The 25,864-nt window shown below is 48.2% G+C and overlaps 2 protein-coding genes and 1 long non-coding RNA gene across 7 annotated transcripts in view; 1 reads left to right on the top strand and 2 right to left on the bottom strand.

Moving 5' to 3' along the window:
• Nucleotides 1-161: 161 nt before the first annotated feature.
• Nucleotides 162-8,181, bottom strand: card11 (caspase recruitment domain family, member 11). 3 transcript variants are annotated; one of them, XM_085932958.1, is made up of 24 exons: nucleotides 7,891-8,179; nucleotides 6,028-6,236; nucleotides 5,817-5,954; nucleotides 5,565-5,741; nucleotides 5,146-5,294; nucleotides 4,846-5,025; nucleotides 4,604-4,750; nucleotides 4,413-4,538; nucleotides 4,154-4,348; nucleotides 3,931-4,080; nucleotides 3,604-3,816; nucleotides 3,424-3,530; nucleotides 3,160-3,194; nucleotides 2,962-3,085; nucleotides 2,694-2,895; nucleotides 2,472-2,598; nucleotides 2,153-2,396; nucleotides 1,988-2,072; nucleotides 1,819-1,914; nucleotides 1,603-1,705; nucleotides 1,344-1,526; nucleotides 960-1,081; nucleotides 761-876; nucleotides 162-503 (listed from the first exon to the last, which is right to left on the bottom strand). In XM_085932958.1, exons 2-24 carry the CDS (start codon nucleotides 6,224-6,226, stop codon nucleotides 299-301), a joined length of 3,423 nt encoding a protein of 1,140 aa, XP_085789084.1. In that variant the 5' UTR covers nucleotides 6,227-6,236; nucleotides 7,891-8,179; the 3' UTR covers nucleotides 162-298. The 3 variants fall into 3 exon arrangements, with proteins under 3 accessions (XP_085789084.1, XP_085789085.1, XP_085789086.1); XM_085932959.1 differs by having other exon boundaries at nucleotides 1,819-1,902; XM_085932960.1 differs by lacking the exons at nucleotides 761-876; nucleotides 960-1,081 and having other exon boundaries at nucleotides 321-503; nucleotides 7,891-8,181.
• LOC147043828 (uncharacterized) lies at nucleotides 6,624-9,216 on the top strand. Its single transcript, XR_015068414.1, has 3 exons — nucleotides 6,624-7,149; nucleotides 7,868-7,945; nucleotides 8,030-9,216. It is a non-coding gene; the product is annotated as an uncharacterized LOC147043828 (long non-coding RNA).
• Nucleotides 9,217-11,169: 1,953 nt separating this feature from the next.
• tnrc18 (trinucleotide repeat containing 18) overlaps nucleotides 11,170-25,864 on the bottom strand; it is a 28,782-nt gene continuing 14,087 nt past the window's right edge. For 2 of the 3 annotated variants that reach the window (XM_085933382.1, XM_085933384.1), the window contains exons 9-30: nucleotides 25,676-25,860; nucleotides 25,211-25,601; nucleotides 24,285-25,133; nucleotides 24,062-24,207; nucleotides 23,856-23,989; nucleotides 23,684-23,794; nucleotides 23,444-23,624; nucleotides 23,076-23,367; nucleotides 22,705-22,917; nucleotides 20,410-20,589; nucleotides 19,292-19,728; nucleotides 18,980-19,114; nucleotides 18,716-18,860; nucleotides 18,498-18,615; nucleotides 17,817-17,892; nucleotides 17,417-17,525; nucleotides 16,970-17,086; nucleotides 16,220-16,366; nucleotides 14,097-15,736; nucleotides 13,798-14,034; nucleotides 13,637-13,711; nucleotides 11,170-13,570 (exon numbers count right to left, since the gene is read on the bottom strand). In XM_085933382.1, the coding sequence (XP_085789508.1) occupies nucleotides 13,364-13,570; nucleotides 13,637-13,711; nucleotides 13,798-14,034; nucleotides 14,097-15,736; nucleotides 16,220-16,366; nucleotides 16,970-17,086; nucleotides 17,417-17,525; nucleotides 17,817-17,892; nucleotides 18,498-18,615; nucleotides 18,716-18,860; nucleotides 18,980-19,114; nucleotides 19,292-19,728; nucleotides 20,410-20,589; nucleotides 22,705-22,917; nucleotides 23,076-23,367; nucleotides 23,444-23,624; nucleotides 23,684-23,794; nucleotides 23,856-23,989; nucleotides 24,062-24,207; nucleotides 24,285-25,133; nucleotides 25,211-25,601; nucleotides 25,676-25,860 (6,125 nt within the window). In that variant the 3' untranslated portion in view covers nucleotides 11,170-13,363. The remainder of the gene's footprint in view (nucleotides 13,571-13,636; nucleotides 13,712-13,797; nucleotides 14,035-14,096; nucleotides 15,737-16,219; nucleotides 16,367-16,969; nucleotides 17,087-17,416; nucleotides 17,526-17,816; nucleotides 17,893-18,497; nucleotides 18,616-18,715; nucleotides 18,861-18,979; nucleotides 19,115-19,291; nucleotides 19,729-20,409; nucleotides 20,590-22,704; nucleotides 22,918-23,075; nucleotides 23,368-23,443; nucleotides 23,625-23,683; nucleotides 23,795-23,855; nucleotides 23,990-24,061; nucleotides 24,208-24,284; nucleotides 25,134-25,210; nucleotides 25,602-25,675; nucleotides 25,861-25,864) is intronic. The other variant, XM_085933383.1, reaches the window with a different exon arrangement.

Genomic DNA, 25,864 nt, shown 5'->3' with positions numbered 1-25,864 from the left:
GACGATATGCAGGAAAATCTAAGTGACAATTCTATTCGCTGTCTACCTGCACATCAAAACAGAATATGTTGACGTTGTACTTATCACATTGTCCACTAGAGGGTAGTATAATTCAGTATAATTGTCCATGTACGTACAGTCTTCGAAACAATGCAAGGCAAAACTTTACAAAATATTATGTTTATTGTTTTACTATTAAATACACAGCATATAAATGTAAAATGTTGATACTGTATTTGTTGTGGTTCAGCAATAGGTTTTTTTCCATGTACAGCCCATGGTGAGAAATGATAAGTGTCTACAGTAGATCTTGCTCCACCCACACAGTCTTCTTCTGCTCCTCAAATATTCGCTCTTTAACGACTCTGATGAGGTCGTCTGTCCCTGGCCAGGCGTCTGGCTCCAGGCTGGCGTAGAGACAAGGAATGCCCTCCAGCTCCTTCTCTTTTGCCCTGCTTGACCTCAGAAACTCCTCCTCCGACTCCAGACGCAGTGGCAACTTTCTGTGTGGACAGGAAACAGGAAGGAAACAACATCACTGGAGTGGCTGTTGTAAAGTTCTGTTGAAAAATCATCACAACCTCAAATAAAGGTGTGTGTGTGTGTGTGTGTGCACAAATTGTACCCACAACAGCCTGTTTCAATATTAAGACCCTTTCCTTTGAAATGATTCAGTCGATCTCTTTTGGGGGTTTTTTTAGATCACAACTGGCATTTGATCAAGGGTGTGTAGACTTTTTATGTTTTTTTTTTCCCCTACCGCAGCTTCTTGACATTTTTTTCACAGATCTTGACAAAGATGATGATTGGGTAAATATCAATCCTCAGGAGGTTTTTGACACAACTAAGTTCAGCTTCCAGTAGACAGTGTTTGCCCTGAAAGAATATGCATCGTTCAGAACAATCAGTGATCAAATCACAAAAGTACAAATAAGGTAATGATTGGCTGTGCAAGCAACCTTTACAGTGATGGCCTCTATGCTGTCTCTGGAGATGAATTCAATAGAGGCACTTTTTTCTTTGTAGTGAACAATGGACTCAGCACTCAGTTTCTGATTATACTCCTCTTTGGGTAAAATATCTACAAACAAACAGAGAGAAAAAAAAAAAAGAGGATAATGCGCAAAAAGGGAAATTCCTGAGAATGGTTGAGCAAATGTTGGCTGACATCTAACAACAAGCAAGAAGGAACAGAAAGTTGTTTCTATCTTGAGACATCCGTGCGAGCATCACTCAACTGACTTCTCAGCACAAACTAAAGTGATGATTGTCATTTTGCTTTGCAGTACTTTTTACAAGAAAGGAAAAAAAAACCTCTCCAAGCATTCACATTCCAAACAAACCTGGTTTGCACACACTGAAGTCCAGGACACCTCCCATATTAACTAATTTCTGTGAAAGTGTTTTGGCTAAAGCAGATGGTGTGAAGAGGACCGGTCTCTTCTTCTCAGTCCACTGGGGAGTGACAACACTGTAGGGGGTCAAGTTCAAACTCCTGCTCATCTCCCCCTCGGGATCAGCTCCATCTGCACGGAGAATACAAATTGATGTAAAAGCAGAACAATTTGCATCATTTCCAAAAAAAAAAAAATGAAGACTGACCTTCGAAGCCCTGTCTGGGGAGAGTTGCGCTAGTAGAGCTTACGATCCTGACACGCTCGTTGCTGTTCAGTCGTTTGTATTTGGTATCCGCCCTGCTGACAAGCTTCAAAAGCACCAATAATGATGACATTATTTCAAGGCTACGCCTTTCACATCATAACACACAGTGAAAGTCATTTGAGATGTCATGTAGACAGTGTACTCATGCTTTGTTACCTGCATGATCTGAGTGAGGAAGATGCTGGCTCTGGACATGCGCGGGCTGGCTTTAGGATCACAAGAGGGGCTGCCTTCCTCTGCCTGCAAAGTGTTCTACATATACAATCATCATCATATAGCCATTAAAGTCCACCTTGTCCATAAAAATACCTTCAAATAAATTTACCCTCATGTTGCGCTGCATTTCATTTTCCTCTTTCCCCCCTCGACACATCAACTTCTGTATCTTTACTAGAAGGAGCTGCTGGGCCCTAGGTTTCCAGTCACAAACACAGATTTGAGCAAGAAGGTGGCAACATATTGCAGATGAAACCTTTTGAACTTGGCATACCGTGAGTTGCTAGGCAGAGTCCCGCGATCTGGCAGGTCACAGCCGCTGTATGGATCAACTCGGGCGCACAGCCACTCACACTGGCCACGGCGCTTTGTGTCCACCACGTGGACCACCTCGTCACATTGCACGCTCAGCGAGCAGTTGTCTGACTGGCTGGAGATGTTCAAGTTCACCCGGATGTAGAAAGAGTCTCCAGAAACCCGCGTACCTTCTTCAAGGTCCCTCTGAAAACGACGGTAAGCTGGCGTGCGCAATACACTCATCTGAGTCCAATAGAAAAAAAAATGAGAATAATGCCGTCGGGTGACATACATACAATCAAAGTTGGCTCGGTAGTGCAGTCTGATCAATCCGGAGCAGTACCGCTGAACCCAGCAGGCTTCCTCCAGGGTGCTGGTTTCTAACGAAATCCTCTGGTTCTCTCCACGTATGCGCCCGTCAAGCTGAGGAGCCAGACACACGTGACGGATCCAATAAGGCTGATGTGACGTGAGCATGTGGAATCAACTTTTGTGAGGTGATTTGAATTCCATCTCACCAGCAAAAGGTGGTGACCTTCTCGCAAGCCGGTCTTCTCAGCAACGGAGCCCGGCTGGACAGATGAGATGAAAATCCCACTGTCATTGCCTCCAGTCAGAGTGACGTCCTTGAGAAGGTGTTCACCTAATAAGGTCAACTCCTGCATGGGCTTCAGGGCCGAGACGACGCTGGACACGGAGGACAGAGACGGACGAAAAGGCCTGCGCACGCAAAACAAACGTAAACAACCGAGGAAGCGACCAAAGGCTTATGCGTGTCGCGTATACCTTTCCAGGGAAAGTTTCCTGAAGATGTTATTGACCTGCTCCATGTCGTAAGTGTCCATGACTTCTGATTGATAGGATGATGAAGATGAGTGGACAGAAGGTGGACCGTGCTCAACTTCCTCCTCTAAGGATGTATTTTGGAGATTGAAACCTTGGCAGCTTGGATAGCAGGAAGGAGGATTTTGCAAATGATATTACCAAATTCCATAGTGTCACTGTCAAAGTCCGAGAGGCTGGAAGAAACCAAACGGAGAGGACCGATGTATTTATTTTGCTGTTTATACAACACCATATAGTTGACGCTATATTGCCGACATCAGCTTCTAGCGCTAAACTCATCTCAACATCTGCAGCAATCTAACACCTTTTGCTCAGATAGTAAACAAAAGTTCCTCAGCCCTGAATCCAATGAGGTCATCACAATCGCAGAGGTATTCAACTAACAGCATGTTTCGACAGTACCTGCGGGGGTGGAAGTCGTTTTCGTTCTCCCGTTCTCTGCGGTACAAAGACGCTTTCTCGGGGGGTTCGGGCTGCGTGGATTGGATGCTGTCGGTACGGTAACGCATCTGGAGATATGGACCATATTTTGGGGGAAGGATCAGATGAATCCGTTGGCATGGCGAAAAGCGTCGTCCTCACCATATTTGCACGGTTGGACTGTTCCGTCAGGGAGTGATGGCTTTGATACGAGAGGGATGAAGGGGCCACGCTGGGTGAAGGAGGGAGGGACACGCTGCTGGCGTTAACGTTTGCTGTCTGAATTTCAAGAAGTTCTCCACCGTTGGCAGGATGAGAAGGCTCGGTATTAGCCGCAAGCTCTTTGGGTACCCAGCTGGGAGACTTTGCTCTGTTCTGAAAGTTCAAGCATACAAGACTCGGAGTTACGCGCCAATGTTTTGCTTTTGTCCAAAAATGAGATAACGGTCAAAAGTTTGTCATTCATTCTGTGATCATCTTGAGCCTAACTGCTTTTAGATTGGGTCTGCGTCTGAGGCGGGACTCCTCAGGTAGAATCCTTTCCTCTGGTGACTCGTCACTGGACCATTCTGACTGACCCTGGGTGGGTTTTAGCTCCCGCTGAAAGAGGATAGTTGGGGCTACGTCCCTTGGTAAGCTCTGAGGAAAAGAGACCAAAAAAAATGCTTAAATGTGCATTTCACAATTTAAAAAAAAATAAAAAATTTCCCACCTGATCCAAGGCAATGTCCTTGGAGATGCGTCGCATGCGAGACTCCAGCGTGACTAGCTGAGCTTCTTTCCGCACCATCTCGATTTGGAGCTCATCGCTTTTCTCCTCCAACTCTCGAATCTGCTTGCGATACTTGTCTTTGTCAATCAGACTCTGCGAGAACTGGTGCTGGGCGTCGTCTCGGCCCCGGAAAGCCTGCGGCATCAAATATAGGTTATATAAAACAATGGCGCGTGTGACGTCATATCGATCGAGTCACCTGGTCCCTCTCTTTCTCCACTTCTTTGAGCTGCATGGTGATGGTGTCCATTCGGTTGCGGTACATTTGACAGTCTTTTTGCAAAGTGGAACACTTTAGCTCCAGATCCTCCTTCTCCTCCAGATACTATGCACAAACAAACAATGATCACACAGTCAGTTTTATATTGGAAAGACATATGCATTTATTACCTTGTCTCGCAGTTCCTCTGCCTGTCTGACTTCCTCGTGAAGGTTGTAGATGCGGTTGACCAGGTCCTGCCTGTCGTCGAGCGCTTCCTGTCTGTCATGCTCCAAAATGTCCACAATGTCTTTGTCTGAAGCGGAGAAGGGACCAGGCTGGGCATTCAAAACAAAACAAAATAGCACCTTATTTCATTCAAGCAAAAAGTCAGATTGGATCGCAAGTTAGCTAAATGCACGTTTGTCCGCACCTGGATGATGGACTGAAGCTCCTGTAGTTTGATTTTGAGTGTCTCGTTCTCCCGCTCGAGCTCAAATATCTGCTCCCTCTTGGGACGTTTCTCGATGTCGTTCTTCAGTATGAGACTGTGCTTCCTCTCCATCTTACACTCTTCCTCCATCTTGTTTAACTTGTGCTTGAACTGATCAATCTGTTTGAACACAGATGAAGAAGTGGAATCGTGAAAAACAAGGGCCCTAAATAGAGATCCCTGTGGTACTCCTGGAGCTGTGGATGCTGACTTGACATTGCATGTGTTTGGATGGGATACCTCCAGCTGCAGGTCTCTGCTCCTCATCACTGCTAAGTTCTTCTCCTCGCTCAGCGCGGCGTATCTCATGGCCAGTTTGTAGTTCTCATCCTTGACTCTCAGCAGCTCATCGCTGTAGGTGTTTCTTTCTTCTTTCATTTTGTTGTATCCTGCAAAACCGCACACAGGGAGTGGGCGTCGCATTTCTAGGCGTAATCAATTCACGTCACGAAACCGTGGACAAAGAGTCATAAAGAGGGCCGGACAAGGAAGGAGGAACTAGAGTGTGATTATGATTGCACATTTTCAAAACCACCCTGACCACAAAGAATGTCACTTCATCATTTTCGGGATAATTATGTGACAGACAAAAGGTTTCCATCTCATGCGCTTCCTTGTGTTGTTTTGCAATTTTGAAATGGATTTTAGTTGAGTTTTACTCTGTTGCGAGGTCTGAAGTTCCTGATTCACGAGCCGTAGTTTCTTCTGCTCGTCCTCCAGGGTGCAGTTCTTCTTGCTGAGCTCAACATGCTGCAGGGCCTTCGCTTTCGACTGCTGCTGCAGCTTCATCACCTCGTTCATCAAAAACTGGGTCAGACCTTCATGACCTTCTTCCACTGCGGAGAAAAACAACAACTTACAACCAACTGGGGACGTAAAGCTTTGATTTGAGCAGAAGACGTTTCTCCCACCTACGATGGTGGAGAAGCGCCGTGTTGGGTTCTTCCCCGTGACCTGTTTGTAAAGTTCCGGATAGTAAAATTCCAAACTCTCCAGAAAGACCACATAGCCCCGCTCTCCCTTGGAGTGCAGGATGTCAAGAAGGCGACCTGATGGGAGATTAGCATTAGCATATTCATTTTTTTTTTTCCCCTTAAATGTCAAATAAAACAGACGACAGACTTGCGCGGTTGGCTTTGGAGACCAGCACTAAAGAGTTGAGAATCTCATCTTCATCTTGCTCATCTAGCACTTTGCACTGGCGGAGGTACGGGGTGAGCCTAGCCGGAGCGACCATTCGACAAATTTCATAGCGTTTGCACTCCACCTTCTCCCAGCGTAGCTCAACGTCATCCAGGATTCCCGGTGTGCCGTTTTCCATCTCATGCGTCCTGACAAGACAAGACAAGACAAGACGGCCATTCGGTTGTTTTTTTATTTCCTATTTATTTATAAAAGTAACAGAGCTAAATCAATGACTTACCTTTCAAATGTAGCCTGAGGAGTGAAAAAAGAAAAGATCACCTGCTACAACCTGAGGGTGTGTGTGCCAGGGTTCCATGCAGATCACAGACTCACACACACACACACACACACACGCACGCACACACGCACACACCTCTGCAGAAACCGCAGCAATGCTTCCTCTTCTCTCTGCTTTTATTTTAGACTATGTTGTCAAGAAAATTCACCTTTGTTTCCTCCTCGCCAAACCAGATGTGCATAGAAGCCTCATCTCGGGGGAGTTGAGAGTCATTTACACATGAGTGTGTTTCACTTTCATAGAAGCTTGAGAACTAAACTAGGCGTTGTCACGTTGCATTTCCCTTTTAGCACTTTATATTACAACCAGCGAAACAATATTTTGTGGCAACACATCCTCGTGCCTAAACGGCAGGAATAATTCTTGTCATCCTCATTCGACAAATATGGCAATCAAACAAGATGATTGGGAAAGTGTATGAATCCATCACCTGTATGTAAATGAAGCGACAACTCGTCGAGAGTCTAGCCGGAGGTAACCTCCTGAACCTGCTATTATAACAACTCTAGAAGAAGACAGACATTTCCTTTCTCTGTCGACTCGAAATGCGTGCGCAACAGGCTTCCCTTATCTCGTGCGCCGTGCGTGATCTAGATTGACGTGACACAAACCAACCAGACCTGTCAGTAAATACAAATTGTTGTTTGTTAAACACTTGACGGCATTCTTGGCTAAACTGGGCAGACCATCACACTAGAGGAGAAACTCACTACAGTGATTATTCAAGCAAAATAACGTTTGGACGTCATGCTGAAGAAAACGTAAGATGCAAGTATCTTCAACCAAATAGTGATTTGGAATAATCCACACTGACTTTAAATTCTTGATAAATGTCCTCACTTAAATGAATATCATGAATTATCATAAATAACATAATTAAGAGTCATTTGAGAACATCTGTTGTTTTATTTTGTTATATTGTATGTACAGTACATTTAAAAAAAACCATTTCTTTAATAATTTGTTGTACTTTTCACTATTGTAGCAAAACATTCCGATTGAAAATAGGCCATGCAATAGAGGGGCTGGAATTTTGATTGCTGGAAATATCAAATGCTTCAGGTCTATGCAAGCCATCATAAAGACTTCATTGTCTAAGTCTTAAGAAATGTGAGATGCCTGCCCTGTTTGCGGTGTCCAATGGAGGAGAACAGGAATGAGAAGTTTTTCCCATTGCTTTTTAATTATTTTGGATTTTTTTTTTTCACGACCAAAATAAATCTGCCTTTAGATAGATATTAACAACTTGGGTTTTGAAGTGACAAATTATTTAAAAAACAAAACACCTATGAGTATAATGCAATGACAGTGTCACTCAAAAGTGAGCATTGTTATCTTCTTGGTTTGTGAATGTAAGTAACGCTATTGTGTCGAAAATGCAGAAGCCCAACCCTTTTGAAGCAGGTGTTCCATTTGAAATACAGCTCAACTTGTTGCTGCAGCCAGTTAATGAGTTCAATATTCTTCTCCATGTTCCAGCAACAATCCAAATTTGGGCTTACCTGAAATGTGGACGATAAGCAGTCAGCAAAGTCGGGAGAAATTCCAAATGACGAGGTGTGCCACTGTCTGTTGCTGCTGCAGCTCTTCTTCTTCTTTTTCTTGTCTTTTAAAGGGCATGTATGCTCTTAACCTTTCCAGGTCTCGAAGACGCGCAGTCAACTTTGTCTCTGACTCCGTCCAAAACAGTCCTGAAGTGAGAACGCGGACGCAGAGAGAGAGAGAAAGACAGAGACAGAGAGAAAGAGAGAGAGAGAAAGAGAGAAGTGGTGGTAGTGGTGGTGGTGAGGGCGTGTGCATTTTGAATCTACCTGTACCGTATGACGTTTCCTTCAACTATTTTATTTTTGTTCCAGTCACCTTTTTTCTTCTCGAAAAACATGGGATCGTTCCTTAGTTTTGTGTTAACCTCTCTAGTAAAGAATTTTCTTCCTTCTCTTCCTATATGATCAGTAGTAGTAGTAAATTATATTGATATATTATTATTATTATTATTATTATTATTATTATTATTATTATTATTATTATTATTATAGAACTCTTCTACTTGTTAAAAACCAACTATATTGTACTTGTTGAACGGTGCTTTGTATACTAGCGCCGCTCAGTGGCCTATTATGATGACTTCCAGCAAAATGAAAGCGTCCTAGCATCGTTTTCCGGTGGAGCGCTGTCGCCATCTCCTGGTCAGTAAGTAAAATGTCGTCGGAGACGACTTCTGGGAACCCCAAACAAATATAATCGAGCTTTTTTTTCTCCTCATTTGTGTCTCCTGCTTTATTCAATTTAGTTTGTTCAAATAAAAACGCGTGACATAAAAATGAAAAGAAGAAATGATTGAGAGAAGGACTAACGTGGGAGATGGAACAAATGGAAGTGGCCTACAGAAAATTGAAGTGGAAAGACAACTGTTAAAAACATTGAAAGCTTGGCAGTAAAGTGGCACGGACATATCATTTTATTATTGAATCGTCATTGAAGGAAGGCCAGAAGAGAAAAACGATGAGGAGGAAGAAGATGACAGCACGTTTGTGACTTCACATTTCAGATGGTCTCCCAAACGAGTGGTGACATCACGGGTCACTTGAAAGCTTCGTCGAATCTTATTTGTTGCGCCACAAACAAGTTGGACTCTTGTGTTTGTGACGTCACGGGCGCATCCAACGGATGCGCGAAGCAAACACACCAACTTGACTCATGGGTAACTTGGACAGACAAGGTAAGCTTCTTTCTTCAAATGACATGATGTTACCAGGAGCTTTATTTTGTAATTATCTTGGACATTGTAGTAAGAGGGAGCTCGGCAGCAAGATGTTATGGACTGAAGTCGACAGACATGGAGGTGAGCGCCCAGGCCTTAAGGATCTATTACGCGTCTTGGGGGAAACTGCACAGCTCCCGCATTCAGAGAGGAGGACAGCGTCTTCACAGGAGCCTCATGCTCATCCAAATGATCGAATCCTCCACTGACCTCTACTACTCTGCTCTGGCCATCGCGCAAAGCGCCCAACGGGTGCCTGACAATCCCGCAGAGACCTTCACAGCCGCGAGCAACGAGGACGAGCGCAAGGAGACCATCCAAGCGTGCCTCGCTATCTCCCAGTGATGGATGGATGGATGGATGGATGGATGGATGGATGGATGGATGGATGGATGGATGGATGGATGGATGGATGGATGGACCCGCCCCCTTTCTCCTCTTTGTGTGAGGAGGCAACAACCAAAGCATCACCAAAGTACAAATGCATTGCAAAAAGAAATATGATGGCTCCAATTTGAAGAAGGAAGCACATGTCACTGAAACGGAACTGGAATAAACCTGTCAATGCAATACAGAGTTGCCAAACTATCGATTGGAGATGATTTTTTATTTATTTTTCCATCTCTACAAGCACTTTTTCAAATAATAAAACAGGAAGACTATGTTGTGTTTCCCTTGTGCTGCTCTTTGTGGTGTGGACATCTGGTGGCAGTATAAAATACATGGAAATATTGTTCAATGAAAAGCTCTCAGCTCATCAGTACGGCACTAATTCAAAGAATATTGCCGACGTCGGGTCCAATTAGGAAAGCCGTTCATATCGAGCACCTTGATCCAATTTCCATCTGTTAGCGACACAAAGACTGCAAGTATCTTCATGCTGACAGCTTGTTTTGCACTTGAGCTCTTTTAGCCTCTTGTCAGTTTGTATCGGAATGACAACCGCCAAGTGGAGCGAGAACAACTTTTTCCGATGCTGTGACAAAACAGAAGGACAAACATAGTTTGATGGTGTGACATTCTCAAAGTCAGAATATAATAGAAAGCCTTTCTTTCAACGGTTTGTGCATGGCTTCTTTTGAACGCCCCCGCACTTCGACACCTGTCTCCCGGGAAACCACTGCTTAGAACACACACCGAGCGAGAGCTGCCTGCCTGGAGGGGGTTGAGTAAGATTGGAAAAAAAAAAAAAATTATGCAAGCGAGAGGAACACAAATGGCACACACACACAAAAACACACCTCCCCTTAGTGTAAGACGCCTCAGCCAATACGATATTTCTATTCTTGGGATGTCGGCCTATCACAATCCTTCCTGCTCACACACCCACAGGATTGTGTGTGTGTGTGCCGAGGCAGGATTGAGGGGGAGGCAATATGCCAGAAGATGCCGCTCATGTGTGCGTGAGAAGATTCTCCCAGCAGGTGCTGATGTTATGCTGATGTTGGTCATTGGGGAGAAACTGAGAGGGAGCCAAAGCCCAGACTGCGGCATTCTCCATGAAATTGGATCACCATCTCTCACGCATGTCAGCAACTATTTAATTACCCCCAGACACATGCAGGCACATCATGGAGGGTCAGCGATGGAAAATGCGTCTCCTGCGGTCAGCGGAGGAAGCTGAAGTTCCTTCCCTCCATTTTATCACAAGCAGCAGCCGCAGCACCAGCAGCAGCAGCTTCATTACAAGGCTGCCAAAATGGAGTCCACTGATGATTAAAGGGGCAGTCGGCTCACACGCACGCACACACCTGACAGCGTAGCCAAAGGAAACATTTCAAGCTGCCAAATATTCACTTAAGCTTTCATTCAAATATATTGCCAGGATTTCAGCTTATTTTTGCATTTGTATCAGCTAAAAAAAACTTGATCATGTAAATCTGCACAAAGGCTTTGGTACACCTGCATTTTATTATCTTTTTTTTTTCAAAACATTAATTCAAAAACTAAAGATGTCTATTTTGAATTTCAAATTCCTCCTTCAAACCTCAGCAAAAAAAATCACACAGAACCCCTAAAGTACAGTTCCATCTGTTTATTAACTATAAAATACTGAGTTACTAAAACCATTAAAAAGAAACACTGGTAAACGTGGTCGTTGTCTGTAAAAAAAAAAAAAAAAAAAAAGTTCCTTACACATACAGTATAGAGCAACAGTATATATCTGGTGTCTGCAATAAAATGTATTCTTTTGCATTTTTACAAGATTAGACGTGTACAAAGTATATTCTGATAAGCTTCTCTCTCTCTCTCTCCCTCGACAGTGAAGGATCATTTACAAAACGTAGATCATTTTTTTCTAGTCATTTTCAAAATAATCTTGTTATATGTCTGTAACAGGACGAGTTACGATATCGAAGGAACAGCAGACGAAGAACCAGCCTCCGGTCCACCTCTCTCTCTTTCTCTCTCTCATTCTCTCTTATGCTCTCTCTCTCGCTCTCTCTTTCTAGCAGCTAGCTCCCAGTGCCTGTCAGCAGCCGTGGACGATTGTTCAGAGAGGGGGAAAAAATTTATGCATATAATTAATATACACACACCCAAAAAAAAAAAAAAAAAAATCACTGCAAAAGCAAGGCAAAGAAAACAAATAAAATCTGATTATACAAAATAGAGCAAATGAAAATGAGGACAAGTTGGGGAATGAGGGTGTGCACATTGGACCCTGTAAGGCTGAACTTTGGATGGACGTGGGGCTGGAAGGCCTTAACACACCCAAGATGGGTTACACAAAGACACAAAAGTGCTTTTAACAAACATTCAGAACCAGCACTTCTTGTCTATTTGTGTGTTCTATCTTTCGTCTCGCTTTAGTCTGGCTGTACCTTGTCAAACCTCAAATATTAACATAACTAGCAGCATCGTGATCAAACGTTTAGAAATGCAGATTTAGGAGTTGTTGTTTTTTTTTAAAAAAAATGGAAACTATAACTGGAACAAAGACAATCGTTAGTGTCTGCAATGAATGGAACTTAACTGGAAAGATATTCAGCGCAGATGCAGGAAACGTAAAAGGGCCAAAACGGAGTAGGCTTAACCATTTGGCAGAAAAAAAAAAAAAAAAAAGATCATAATGGTCGTTAAGGCCTGGCTAGGAGAGTGGCGGCCATTGCTTATTCTTTAGCATGACATTCAACTGTTGAAACCTAAAAACGGTCAAATTAGGCACATCGAAAAAGTGGCTGAAAGCGTGATGCCTGTGTGACTCAAAGGGAGTCGGGGGGGGGGGAAAAAAACAAAAAACAGAAATCAGAAGACGCCTTTTCAAAAAGTTGTTCAAAGTGCACTCATGGTAAACAGAGGCACTGGCGGAGCTAGGATTTTTTTCCTTGCGGGGGGGTGCTGATAAAGATGCATTAAATGTTGAGAAGAAAAAAACAATCCCATAAAAATGAGAAAAAGTCATTACCTGGCTTGGCACCTGGGAGGTCTAAGCATATTTAGGAGGGAGGCAGTGCCCCTTCAGCCCCCCCCCCCCCCCCTCTAGCTCCACCAGTGAAACTTGCTTGAAAGGATGAATGCATGACACAAAAAGACATACATTGAACTTGACAATGTGTTTACAAGATCGGGCGTGGGGTGAAAAAATATCAAATCAAATGGAAAAAATCCATCCTGAGCTTCCAAGATTTGTGCAATCCATTTGATTAGTTTTCTATCTCACATTTTGCACAATGTGGACAAAATCTATTGCTCTGCTTTTTGCCTAAAATCAATTTTCGGGTGGATTTAGGTCTTGCGGTGGCTGACAACGGAGAAGTGCTTTTTTAAAAAGAATATCACACGTCCGTCCGTCCGTCTACTTGCTCTCTCTTTAGCCTGAGTGTCTTGTCTGAGGGACTTTGAGACACTTTTGAACCTGCCTGAGTTTGGATTGTCAAGGGGAGCTCCGGCCGGCCCGCCAGTTGGATTCTAAGTGCTCTCTGTTTGGACAGCAAATTGGAGGGAGTCTGGACCTCTTTGTCTTTCTGTGCATTGCTTCCTGCTCTGTGGCTCCTACTGTAGATACATGGAAAAGACTTGAGACATGACTAACATCACCACGGCAACATCCCAATCACACACAACCTGTGTCATCGTTCACGTTTCCTTAAAGCTTCTCCACTACTCTGACAGGTGAAAAGAAAACACTCATATTTGCCTCTATATAGCTTTCTGTTACACGGGAGTATTTACACGAGTCCATCCGAGGGTCTGTTTGTCCGCTCAACCTGCTAGCAGATGAGCGGGACGCCGTCCGTGTTGAAGATCATCCCCGTGGTGGGCTCGTAGGTGCCGGCCAGGTAGTAGAGGTCCTCGCTCTCGGCGTAGCGACGCGTGTGGCTCATCTGCTCGTACTCCTCCACGCCGACCACCAGACACTTGTGACTGACGGTCTGCACGTCGTTCTCGTCGCTGTGGGACGACTGGTAGAGGGCGCGCTGCACGCAGATACAATTACCGTGAGATGATATGACGACGATACTTTCTTGAACTCTTTTTCTTACCTCCATGAAGTCTTTTCGTTGAATGGAAGACTGCAGAGCTGCTGGTAAAGACTGCCCACATATTTGTTCCCAGTTCTCAAAGGGGGACAACAACGTTTGATCATTATTCAAATGGAAAATATATATATATACTAGCTGTGCGGTTTGGCCGCTCTCCCTACCTTCTTGTCGGTGAGTTTCTTGCCAGGGTTGGTCTCCTCTGGATGGTAGAACCAGTTGACCCTGACCACCATGTTGCTGCCCCACGATTCCCACATGCTCTGAATGCGACCGATGAAGGGCAGGTTGGGCCTCCCCGCCGACAGGAAGACGGCGCAGTCGCCGATGCGAATCATCTCCCGGCCGCGCACGATGGCCTTGTAGAAGAGCTTCTTGGCCTTGCCTTTCATTCCTCGCCTCTGCAAAAAGCGGAACGAGAAAGTGGAAAACGGTTTTCTCCCAGCGAGAGTCGTCTGCTCACCTGAGTGGGTTTCCCGAACCACTTCCAGAGCTGTCTGGCCGGAAGGAAGGCAGAAATCTTGGGCCTGTTTTCCACACTGGGGAGGCGTTGGCGTTTGGCCAACTCCTTGGTGGTGGGTAGGTGGACGCCCTCCCGCCGCTTGGGCCTCCCCACTTTTCCTTCTCCTCCGCTGGGCTTGGCTTTGGGAGGGCGGCCCCTTTGCCCGGAACCTTTGCCGGTGGCCGCTTTGGCCGCTTTGGCCGGAGCCGAGGAGGTCGAGAGCGAGGGTGACGGTGAAAGGGAGCCGGGCGACGCCTCCTCGTCTTCCTCCACTTTGACATCCACCTCCTCCTTTAGGTCCTGCTCCTCCTCCTCTTTCACTTTGTCCTGTGCCGCCGGCAAGGGAGAGATGGGGCCCGGCGGTGGGGTGGCGGTCCTGTCTTCGTCGGAGCTGCAGGAGGAGTCGTCCGTGGAGGACGAGGAGGAGGAGGAAGACGAGGACGACGAGGAAGAGCCGGAGCAGGATGAAGAGGAGGAAGAGCAGCTGGAGGTGCATTTCTTCTTCTGCTTAACACTCCCTTTCCCGCTTTCTCCTTCCGACTCGGAGCTGCTGCTGCTGCTACTGCTGCTGCTGCAGCTGCTTTGAGACTCTTCCTTCATCTTCCTCTCCTTCCTTCTGTCCTCCTCCTTTTGCTCCTCTATTCTAGCGTCGGGTTCCTGCTGCCCTCGCTCTTTAGCCAGCACGTGCAAAGTGTAGGCGGGCTCCTTCTCCCGCGGGCCGGGCTCGCACTCCGGAACCTTAGGTTTGGATTTGAGCGCTTTCTGATCGGCCGAGGGGGCGGGATCCCGTCTGACGCTTTGGCCCTCCAGCAGCATCAGAGCCTTTGTTTTTTTCGTTTTGGGCGAGGTCACGCCCTCGTGATCAAGCTTCACCAGGGGCTCGGCGGAGGCGGGTTTCCGCTTGACGGCGTCCCCCTGTCTGGAGGCCGGCTTGATCCTGGAGATGGGCCTGGAAGCCAACTGCTCAGACGGCATCTTCAGTTTGGGTCTGGAGAGAGGTCCCGATGACGTTCTGGGAGCCAGGGAAGAAGCGGGTTTTCCCGTCGGCAGTCTCGCAACCGGGCCGGGATGGAGAACCGATCCGACGGGTCTGGAGCTGCCGTGATGTTCCGAGGCGGCTTTGCTCTTGGGCGCCGGGGTAGAGGGAGATCTGGGAGTGGAGACAGCGGGCTTTGCTGTCACAGCGGGTCTGGACACGGGCCTGTTGGATGCACTGACGGCACCGCTGTCTCTTTCTCGACGCTGACCGTTATACGAGGTCAGATTGGGCTCGCTGTACAAGTCCACAGTCAGGATCTTTCCGTAGGTGGACGGGTAGGATGACGACGAGAGCTTGGCTTTCAATTTAGCGGCAGGCGCCGAGCCGCTCTTTCTGGGTCCTGCCGAGGAGGTCGGGCTACTGGAAGGTGACGACGCGACGGAGCTCTTGTGTCCCGCTTTTGCGGCGGGGCGCGAAGCGGGCCGAGGCTTCTCCTGAACTACTTTCTGGACTGACGAGCTTCTATCCTGGGCTACTTTGGTGGAATCCTGGGATTTGTCCGGGGGCTGGCCGGACGACGGAGACTCTGTTTTTTCCTTGCAGTCGGAGTTCAAGGAGGCTTCTGGCGTGGGAACAACAACAATCCAACATGATGAACAATGATGAAGCTCACGGTGCTCCAGAAATGTCATTTTGTTTTGGACCGACAACTAATTCGAATGACTTTATTTTTAAGTTGGGGAGCAAATGACTGTGAGAAGAATTCGATGCACGCACACGAGTCCCTGCAACAATGAAGGCAAAGTTCACAGCGGTTGGTGCCCCACCTTTTTTTCCCCCCCCAAAAAAAATCTTTTTAAAAACACACCCATGCTTCACTATGATGTTTTCATTGTGTGGCTTTGTGACTTTTGTAGTTAACAAAGCAGCAAGGACTGTCAGTTTGTTATATAAAAGAGTGATGACAATGACTCATCAGAAAATGACATGTTGTCTCATTCTATTTTAGCCCTTCAATACTCTGAAGTAGTCAAACATAAAAAAAAAGTTTGTTTTGATTTTTCTTGCCCAAGACAAATCTGAATGATTTCCTTTGTGCGCTCACCTGGTTTGGATTTGGGCTTGCGACCAGGTTTCCCCTTGACTTTTGGAGCGCTTTCATCACTCTTGGCATCTTTGCCCTCCTTGCTGCATTTGCGCACCCTCCGGCGGGAGCAACTGGCCACCAGAAGTGCAGGGGAAGGCTCAGCGCCTGCACAAATATCACATTTGCCATTTCCAAAATTGGAAATGAATTTTTCGGCACTCGTAATATATTGAAGTGACGTTTGTCGCATCAAAGCTTCGACACACGTGCCTGCTGCCTTTTTGGAGACAAACAAATCAGTGTAGTCTGTCACGCAACAGGTGCTGCTCTAACCCTTAACCCGAATGTCAGTTCAGTTATTTTGAGAACAAGGGGAAATGGAGGAAATGTGTGTCAAGAGCGAAACCGAGTCACATTTCCATCTACGCTCGGCAAAACGCAACAAATAAAACCGAGCCTCAAAACGCCTTAGAAAAATATTCATCTTTCTTGGCACGCTGGGAAAGTTTTATGAAGTCGCTTCAGTGCGACCTCACATTTTTGGGACACCCACACAGACAGGAAGGAATCTTGCCAATAAAAACAGGCGTGACCTAAGAGAAGAATTTGTGTTTTACTGCGACAGAGGTCGAGGAAAAAGCCCCCAAGGACCACCGTGTAAACAAATGTCCTCTTTGTCCACTGGGAGCTGTTCTGTTTTGAAATGCGGAAGAAAAGAGAAAAGGAACAAGCGCCCATGAAAATTGTTTGTGTACACAATGTGCTCACAGTGGATTTTGTAGTCCGGTGGCAGAAGTCGGATGTGCGAGAGGGGGATGCGTCCGGTGTCGCCATCGTCAAACTCCACCGTGATGAGATCGTCCTTTTCGTCAATGTCGGAACTTCCTGTTTCGGGAGGAACGCGGCAAATTCAAAACGCTCTCGATTGGCCTTCAATTAAACCGTGGTGCCAAGTTGTTGTTTTTTCCCCCCCTACTGAATTTTTTCCATACGCCGCAGCTCTGTCTATTAATACTGCAGCCCGCAATAATAAACATATTGTCAAATAACTGGCTCTCTGTGACCAGTGTGTGTATATTTACACTGGCACAGCGCTAAGATCAGCTATAATAATAGTTGAAAAAGCACAGTTGATATTATACATTTGCTGCCAGCTGCAATTCAATTATAAATTGACTATGACTCATAGCATTCAAGCGCCATGTGTGTGTGTACCGTTGACAACTGTGCCAGGATAAAGGCAGCGGTACTGCTGACTCCAGTAGGCAGCGATGCGGGTGCCCTCGGGGAGATAGCGCACCGAAGGAGGCTTCACATCAATGATCTGAACATAGACAAGAGAGAGCAACAGAGAATGAATAAAGGGCTTGAAATGTCAGCGCGATGCTAGCGCAGGTTTTCTTCCCGCTTTGTTTCTTAATTTCATCAAGACAAAAATGCGCGCAAAAGGGGCGAGAGCTCGGGGAGCTTTAAGCGCATGTGGCCGTCACATGACGCTTGACCTACTTTGTTTCATGCATGTTTCATGTTTCACTTTCAGCCGCCCCGGCTGACATCTCGCATGTCGCTAGAAATCCGAGCGAGAGCATCCGTGAGTGACATCCGCTTTACTCACGGCCTCCTGTAGCAGTTGCTCCAAGCAGTAGATGTGCGGCCGGTTGCCTCTCTCGCCCTCCACCACCACGCTGTATCTGAGAATTCAAAATGCGGCAGATAAATAAATTGGACTTTCCTTTCTGTGATTTCTGTCCTCGCCGCAACATTGCATCACTTCATTTGAATGAAGTGTATCTGGCTGAGGCCGCTAGGCTAGCGCTATTTTCGCAGCGTACCTTTATTTTACATTCGCAAACGGCTGACGACATCATAATAAATGCACTTCTTTGTCTCCGTTGTCGCCCAGCTCGCATTTACATTCCCGGAGAATATTAATCCTGCTTTACAGAGGATTAAGTCGAGTTTTCTTATAACTCAGCCACGCTGGATTTGAGCAATGCTAAGTGAGCAAAATGTTTTGGTTTTTTTCCCATGTCAGAGTTTGCTCTTATTGATTTGCTGCCAGCGATTAAGACGTTAAGTATGCGTTACGCTGCATTCCGCCACATGAAATAAAAAAGGATTCCTTGAGAACAGTTTAACCTCTTAACGGTCGTTCATAACGAGAGAGAACTACAAAAAGCTCACAGTCATATCTCATCTTTATCCTCTGCAAAGAGCAACTCATATCAGCGGCGTACTGATGAGGCCAGCTGAGAAGAGTACAGACCACCGCAAAACAATTTGGTGTAATACTCACATATCAGGTGAGTGCACAGTGTTGACGTGTCCCGCGTACAAAAGCTGATCATCCATTGGGATCAAAACCCGGAGTCCGTCCGCCAAAGAGTCCTTGTCCAACACGCACTGCACTGGAGCTGAAAACAGCAAGCCAAAAAAAAAATAACACGGGACATGAATACACATGCAGCTTTTTTTTTTTTTTTTAATCCATTCCGAGTGTCAACAAACGCCGACCGGGTGTCGAGGACCTCTCGGGCACACCGTTGCCGCTGCGTCGCGGGATGAGCTCGTCTTCGCTGAAGCTGCTGTCCTGATTGGGCTCAAAGTCTTCATCGGCGGCCATGCTCTCCATCAGTCGGCTCACTGCTCCCCTGGACTGCTGGAAATGAAAATCATATTCCTCGATTGGCTCCGAATGTCTCACTGCTTTTCACCTTGCCAGGATAATAAGCAATTAAGGCACGCCGCTAATGACTTCTCAGCTAGCTCATCAGTCACCTCACTGACCTCCCGGGCCTTGGTCTTTGCTTTGGATTGGCTCTTCGGCGCCGGAGCGTTGTCTCTTATTGGACTACTCCGAGAGGACGGGCTGACGGGCAGAGAGGAGGAGGAGGATTCCTTGGGCTTCTTTTTCTGTTTTACAAATGTCAGAACACAAATGGTTCCAATGAAGACAAGCGCAAACACGCATGTTGTCCTTTCTTGTCATGTCAGCAGCGGGGAAGTGCTGCAGTGATTGAAGAGCTGGGAAACCCTGCTGGAACTGGGACACCAGAACAGACTTGCTGAGTAGATACATAATTGACGTACTTTCAACGCATCTCTGTTGGAAGGAGGCTGTTTGGGTCGGGAGACGGCTTTCGGGGTGAGAGGCGGGGCTGAGCTGGAGGAGGACGAGCCCTGACCCGATGACGACATCTGGTTGGCGTCGTGGAGGAAGATCCTCTCGCTGCGTCGTCGGTTCCAGGCTTCGTCCTCGCTGAACACGCCCGAGCCGGAAGCGGTCGCCAGATCCAAGCTGAAGCGGCGCGGAGGTCGAGGCGAGGGTCGGCGTTGTTTGATAGGTAGCGGCTTGCGTTTGACGCCCGGCGTTTCCTCGCGCTTGCTCGGGCTGCTCTGCTCCGTGCGGCGGTTGGCCGGGGGCAACAGGGGGAGTTCCGGCGCCGAGCGTCTGCCGTGCAGCAGAGAGGGGAACTTCCTCAAGCGTAAGTCGGAACCGGAGTCGGACCACTCGCATTCTGATGAACCTGGTGGTGGGAGGAGGACACACATCGGACACAAGTGAATACTGGAAGACTATGGCGCTTTGCGTTGTAAGTCAGCATGAAGCGAATGTAGCTTCATAAATATGCATTCTTAAATGCTCTTGAGCCAGTTTTACATTCAACTAAGTGGAAGTGACAAATAAAGGACTTGAAGCAAGCACGCTCGGCCTCTTTGGAGATTTGTGTGAGCCCGGGAGTGAGAACACACACCGTGGAATAAAATCAATTGTGTTTGAACGAAAGCCGCTTCTAATGTTTGCCTTACGTAATTCACATAAGTCAAGCAATATATTTTAGACTGAGCTCTCTGTTTGACGCTGATAAGCATGATCATCTTTTTGAAAGAAAGAAATTTCATGAGATGGCGCGTGTGATTGGTCCGTTGGTGTAAAGCCATGAAATGTGTTGGATTCTCTGCCATCAATAATCGCAAGAATAGTACTATTGGTTACATCGAAACACGTTGGCAAACCAGAGCTGAGAAAAAAAACAAGACTCAGGCAGATAAACCTGCTCAACCGCAAAAAGCACAATCAGAGGAACCATCACAGCTGTTGGCCTTTTGTTCACACAGTAGATAAGGAGGACTCTTCTTTCTTTGTGATCAACAAAACAGGAAACACGAACCCTCTCTGCAACTCTGCTTTTGTGTATTGCTCTTACCCAGAGTGCTGGATCGGCTGTGATGTTTGCCATCGGGGAGAAGGCTCAAAGGGGCGGAGCTGACGGGGAGAACGCTGGCCGCGAACCTGGCCAAAAGACCCAGGCCGCTCTCCTCGCAGCCGCCGTCTTCCCAATCGGAATCCTCGTCGTACTCGTCCTCGTAATCATCCTCCGAAGATTCTGTTTCAGAAAAGAAAAAACATTCCGCTCAGAGCCGGGATGCGATTGTTGTCGCAGAGCTCCCAGCGATTCACAAGAAAAAAAATCAAATCAAAATAAAAATGCGCCCTGCTTAAAATGACACGGCAGCCTGGATTGAATTAACACATTGATGGATGGAAGCCACATCGCATCCAAAAAGCCTGCTGCAGACACTCTACCTCACAGTCCACATACCCACTCACAAATGGGGAAAAACCATGTGACCTCTGACCTTAACATTACTATTTACAGCCCCTGAAGGGAGTGTAAAAACGGCAAGAATCCACTTCCTCCTTCAGCACTGACAAGATATTGCGGCAAGCAAACAAAACACACACATAGTAAAAGCATATTAGCGCTGTTTTGATAGGAGTAAGCGGGTTAGGTCCAGCAGATGAGCGAGCAGGAGGAGTCTCCGGAAGACTGTTAACACGGGGGGTGGTGGAAGCACAGTACGGATAGAATTCATGTCTTTGTTTTCAGCAACTCAAATCTGCACTGGCCAAAGTCGGCACCATTTTTTCACTCGTAGCTAAGAGATATCATGCATTGGTTAGATTGCATTTATCCTGAGGTTAGCAAAATTGTAATTCTGTCAAAATATGGATGCATACTACTTTTCCAGATACTGTGAATCCACACGCCGTGTTAACAATGGCAGGCGGACAACAGAGAGGACAAGGCAGGGCAGGCACTGGAGAGGAGGACAGCCCCTGTGAGGCCCTTTTGCTTGGCTTTGAGTCACCATGGCAACAGCCTTTCACATCCATCACTCAATAGATACAGGTATGAAAGGTGGAACCATGGCTCTCAAGTCAAATTCAGGTGAAAGTTGAGATTGTGTGAATGGATTTGAATTTCGGCCGTGTGAGAGCATTCATTCATCATCCTTGACACTCAGGTTCATGTCCATGGACGAGTGGAAGACAATTCGGCACAACCGTCTTACTCGTACTATTTTTTTTTTTCCACCCTACTATTAGCACTTTGCTGGAGTTTTAGAATGTCATTAAATTGCAACAATTGTCCAACTGGAGAAGACAGACTTTCAATTGGATCTCAAGGATATAGAATGAATGTTCCAACTTGTTAGCGGTGGAGAAAAGAAAGGGGCACATCCTACTTACAGAACAGGTGACAGGGGGTGTGGCCTCAGGCAGGGTGGGGCGGGCGGGCGGGCGGGCGGGGCAGCAGCACAGCGGCCAGAGTGCAGCCTAGCCTTAGCATAGTCTAGCGTAAACTACGCTCCGCTAGCCGTGCGTGGCGAGGAAGCGTTCAGGATTAAGGCTGAGCGAGTCCTTGCCAAACTTCTGCAATGTCGGCGGCGGCAGCGGCAGCAGCGGCAGCAGAACAAGCACGTGGAACAGGCAGAGAGACAATTTGGGGAGGCGACAGAGCAAAGAGCTTGACAGCAAAAGAAAATGGGCCCCCGGGGGTTATTGGAAGGTTTAGTAAACACACACAAGGAGCGCTTTTGTCCAAATATCCCAAATGTCAATCAAAACAATCATCTGGATCAAAGCATGTTCATTTAGACCATGAAGGAAACTTCTCAACCTGGCTCAAGCTCAGGGATATTGGACAAACACAAAGCTCTGGGAAGAAGGTGCAGTTGGACACAATCACAAAGACAGACTGACAGACGGACGGACGGACAAGACAGATGAAACCAACACAAGGACCACAAGCGTGTCGCTTTCCGTACTAATCAAATCCAAACCTTTAATAAAGCTTTTTATAGGTACCAAACTGCAATACAACTTTGTGGAAAAAACAAATCTCACAATTCACACAATATTTCAATTCAATGTACAAATTCTACAAAATGCTTTTCAATCCAGGCAATAAAAACACCATAGAAATATGTAAACCCTTCCCAAAAAAAAAAAAAAAAGAACAACAAAGGCAACTTTGCAGAGAAACCAGCAGCAAGAAAGAGGTAGCGATGGTCAAGCTAAAGCACAGTCTGAATAAAAAGCTAGCTGCCTTAGCAAAGAGCAAACAAACACAAGCTGTGACAGACACCATATTGGCCGACTCAACGGTACGAGGGAGGAGGGGAGGGGAGGAGGAGGGGAGGGGGGGGTCAGTAACCTTGATCGAACGAGTCGTCGGAGGAGCTCAGGCCCGCTTCCTCGAGCAGCAGGGATAAGTGCTTGTGTTTCTTCTTTTTCTTCTTCTTTTGCGACTTGGACAGCGCCGAGGTCGGCGACGAGGCGGCGTGTCTCTTCCGGCCGCCGAGGGAGCGCGTCCCCGACAGAGAGGGCCAGCCCCTTCTTGCCCAATTGTGACCCTCGGAATCAGAGTCTGGTACAAGGACAGAGATAAAGCGCTAACTATCCAGCAAAATAATCGCAGAGGCGCCGGCATTGAATTCAAAAGGATAATCGCAATGTGCTGGAAAAAATGGCCTCAGCCTCCAGAATTGAAATGCTCTGAACATTATTCATTTTATTTCTACTCACTGTTGGAGCAGCTGCTGAGCTCCGATCTCACCGGGGAGAAAAAAGCACTCTTCTTCTGACCTTTCACCTTGCGCAGGGCCTCCGAGGACTTGGCGGCCACCTTGTGTTTGCTTTTGGACGGCGAGCGGTCGTTTGGCTGCCGGCCGTCGGCCGACTTGCCCCTTGGCCGCTCTTCTTTGGAGCCGGAAGCCGCTTTGCGACACGAGTCCAGGCGCGAGAGCGAAAGCGCTCGCTCCAGGTCGGAGGCCAACTGCTCCTGCTCGCACACGTGGCCGCGTTTCACCTTTGGCCCCTGACGACGGCACCGAGGCATCGTTAATGGAGAGCGGCCCGTCGGGAATGGAAGGAGGATACGCGGCGCGGCTTACCTCGGGAAGATGACCGCCGGGGGCGTCCTGCTCTTTCCAGCCTTTGCTCTTTTTCTTCTTTTTGATCTTCAGCCCTAGACTCCCTACGTCCGTCTCCTCGTCTTCTCTGGAGCCCAGGAACCTTTTTCTCTGTCCTTCCCCGGTTTCAGAGTCCTCCGAGTATTGCGCCGACCTGGCCACCCTGAGACGAGAGAACATTTGTACCGCCGCCGGGTCGTGATTTATAGCTTTGCGACTCACTTTGCGGGCCTGCTATCCAGTTTGGGAGGCGTGGCCAAGTGTTTTCTCTTCCTGGGTCGACCTCTGCCCCGCCTCATTAGGCTCCGCCTCTCGTCCTCCTGCTGCCGTTCGCTGAGGTGACGAGAAGAGTTAAGGTCGTGTGCGCCGGAGAAAGGTTCCGCTCGGCACTTACTGCTTGTCTCGGCGTCTCTGCAGCTTGCTCATCTCTCTCTGCTTCTCCTTGTAGGTTTTCTGCAGCTCAGCCAGGCGGATGCGGTATTCCACCTCCACCGCGTCCAACACGTCCATGGACATTTTACTATAGAGCTGCAGGGGGACACACGCACACGTTGAGGCCTTCCCTGCCACATGGCGGATTGATCATATTTCTCTTCTTACCGGCTCCTCCTTCCTCTGCCTCCAGCTGTACTTTCTGTCGGGATCCAGTGTTCTGGGCAGATCAATGTGGGACTGTTTCTCGATGGCCTCCAGTAGAATCTGTCTGCTGGCCTCGAGAAGACAGTCCAAACCTTCCATTGCCAAATCTGAATGGGGATGCAAAGGGCGGTTAGTTATTGAAATTGAAAAAAGACGCCAGTAGGATCATCCTCCGATGCCTCACCGGGCTCCGTGCTGATGCTCTCCATTTCTCGCCGGGCCATTTGGCTGAGCATGGCCATGCCCTCCAGCGCCACCATCTCCAGCGGATCGGCGCCGCTGCAGTTTTCGGGAGTCCGGGCGGTGGCCGATGCCGACCGGCCGAGCGGGTACGGCTCGGACAGCTCGCTGGCTGCGAGCAGAGCGAGCATCCCCGCCATGGGATCTTCGAGGACCGGCGGCTCGGGAGTGATTTTGGTGACCATTTCCTTTCCACTTGGGGTGTGTTGCTTTGGAGACGTTGCTTGATGGGATTCACAGACAACGCTCGTGCCCGGCTTAGCGGATTCCTGGCCGTCCACATCGGATGACCGGTATCGCATCGGCTCCGGATCCGCCGCGAGGGGTTCCGTTCCGTCGAGCGGAGAAGGATACGCATTCTGGCACGGATATGATTGTACCTCTCTTTTCATCTTTTCTTCAGCCACTCTCTGGCAAGGACTGAAAACCCGCGGAGGGATCTGCTGAAGCGTCAACGGGCCCCCGTCGTCCCGTCGATGGTGTCGCGCTCCGACGGGCCCGCAGCTACGCGCGAGCGAAATCGGCGGTTCCGGCGTCGAATCGGACCGATGCTTTTCCACGACGGGTTCCTGTTTCAGGAAGGCCTCATTCTTTGTTGTCGGTTTTTGCGCTTTGAGGTTGGCCTCCGGCGGCCTCGAGTGGAGGTGGGCCGTGGTACTCAAGTCCAAAGAGTGGGCGTGGCGCCGTGGAACACCTTCTGCGTTCGCCGCGGCGCGCGCTGGCACGTGATAAGTCGGAAGGGGCGCGCCGAAGGGAGCGCCCATCGACTGGTAAGGGTAACCGGGCGAGAGCTCTGCAACACCCCCCAAAAAAAAAAACAATTGTCAAGAAGAAAGTCAGCGACAACCAGAGTGTAACGTAACGACTCACCCGAGTAGACATCTGGAAAAGCAGGCTGACGTCCTTCTCGCCGCTGCCCCCTTTCCGCCGCCTGTCCGTCATCGGCAGACTCGTGTTTGGCCAGCCGCGGCGAGGCCGGGGGCGGCGAGGCCGAACACGGGGAGGACGCGTGCGGCGGCAACGGCGGCGGGTGAGACGACACTCTCTGCCTGGATTCCTCCGACTTGAGGTTGCTCGCCGGTGACGGCGGCAGCGGGGTGAGCGAGGACGTGGAGGGCGTGGACGAGCGAGAGCGCGGCGGGGGCTTGCGGGGATGGAGGACGGGCGACGGGGAAGACGACGGCCGGGCTTTGGCTTGGCCGTTCTGCTTGTCCGCTTTGTCGTCCGAGCAAGGCCGCTGCTCGCTGGCCTTGAAATGCTCCTGAAAGGCAAGGCAAGGCACGGCACGCTGCCGGGTACTGGCTCCTTTGCTAACTGGGGCCAAATGTGACTTACGACGAGCTGCGCGTTCCTCTGCATCTCCAGAACCTGCGCCGTGTGCTGCTGGATCATGAGCAGCTCCTGTTGCCGGAGCATCTGCTGCTGGGAGAGGAGCTGGAGCTGGGCCGCGTGCTGCAGGGAGGCGCCCGGCCCGTACATCCCCGGCCACACGGGGGTCCCGCGCTCCAACACGTCTCCTCCTGC

This window comes from Syngnathus leptorhynchus, chromosome 16 (assembly GCF_054491065.1).
Source record: "Syngnathus leptorhynchus isolate UIUO chromosome 16, UIUO_Slep, whole genome shotgun sequence".
Taxonomy (NCBI): Eukaryota; Metazoa; Chordata; class Actinopteri; order Syngnathiformes; family Syngnathidae; genus Syngnathus; species Syngnathus leptorhynchus.
The sequence above is the reverse complement of the archived record's forward strand: the minus strand, read 5'-3'. Positions and strand labels throughout refer to the sequence as shown.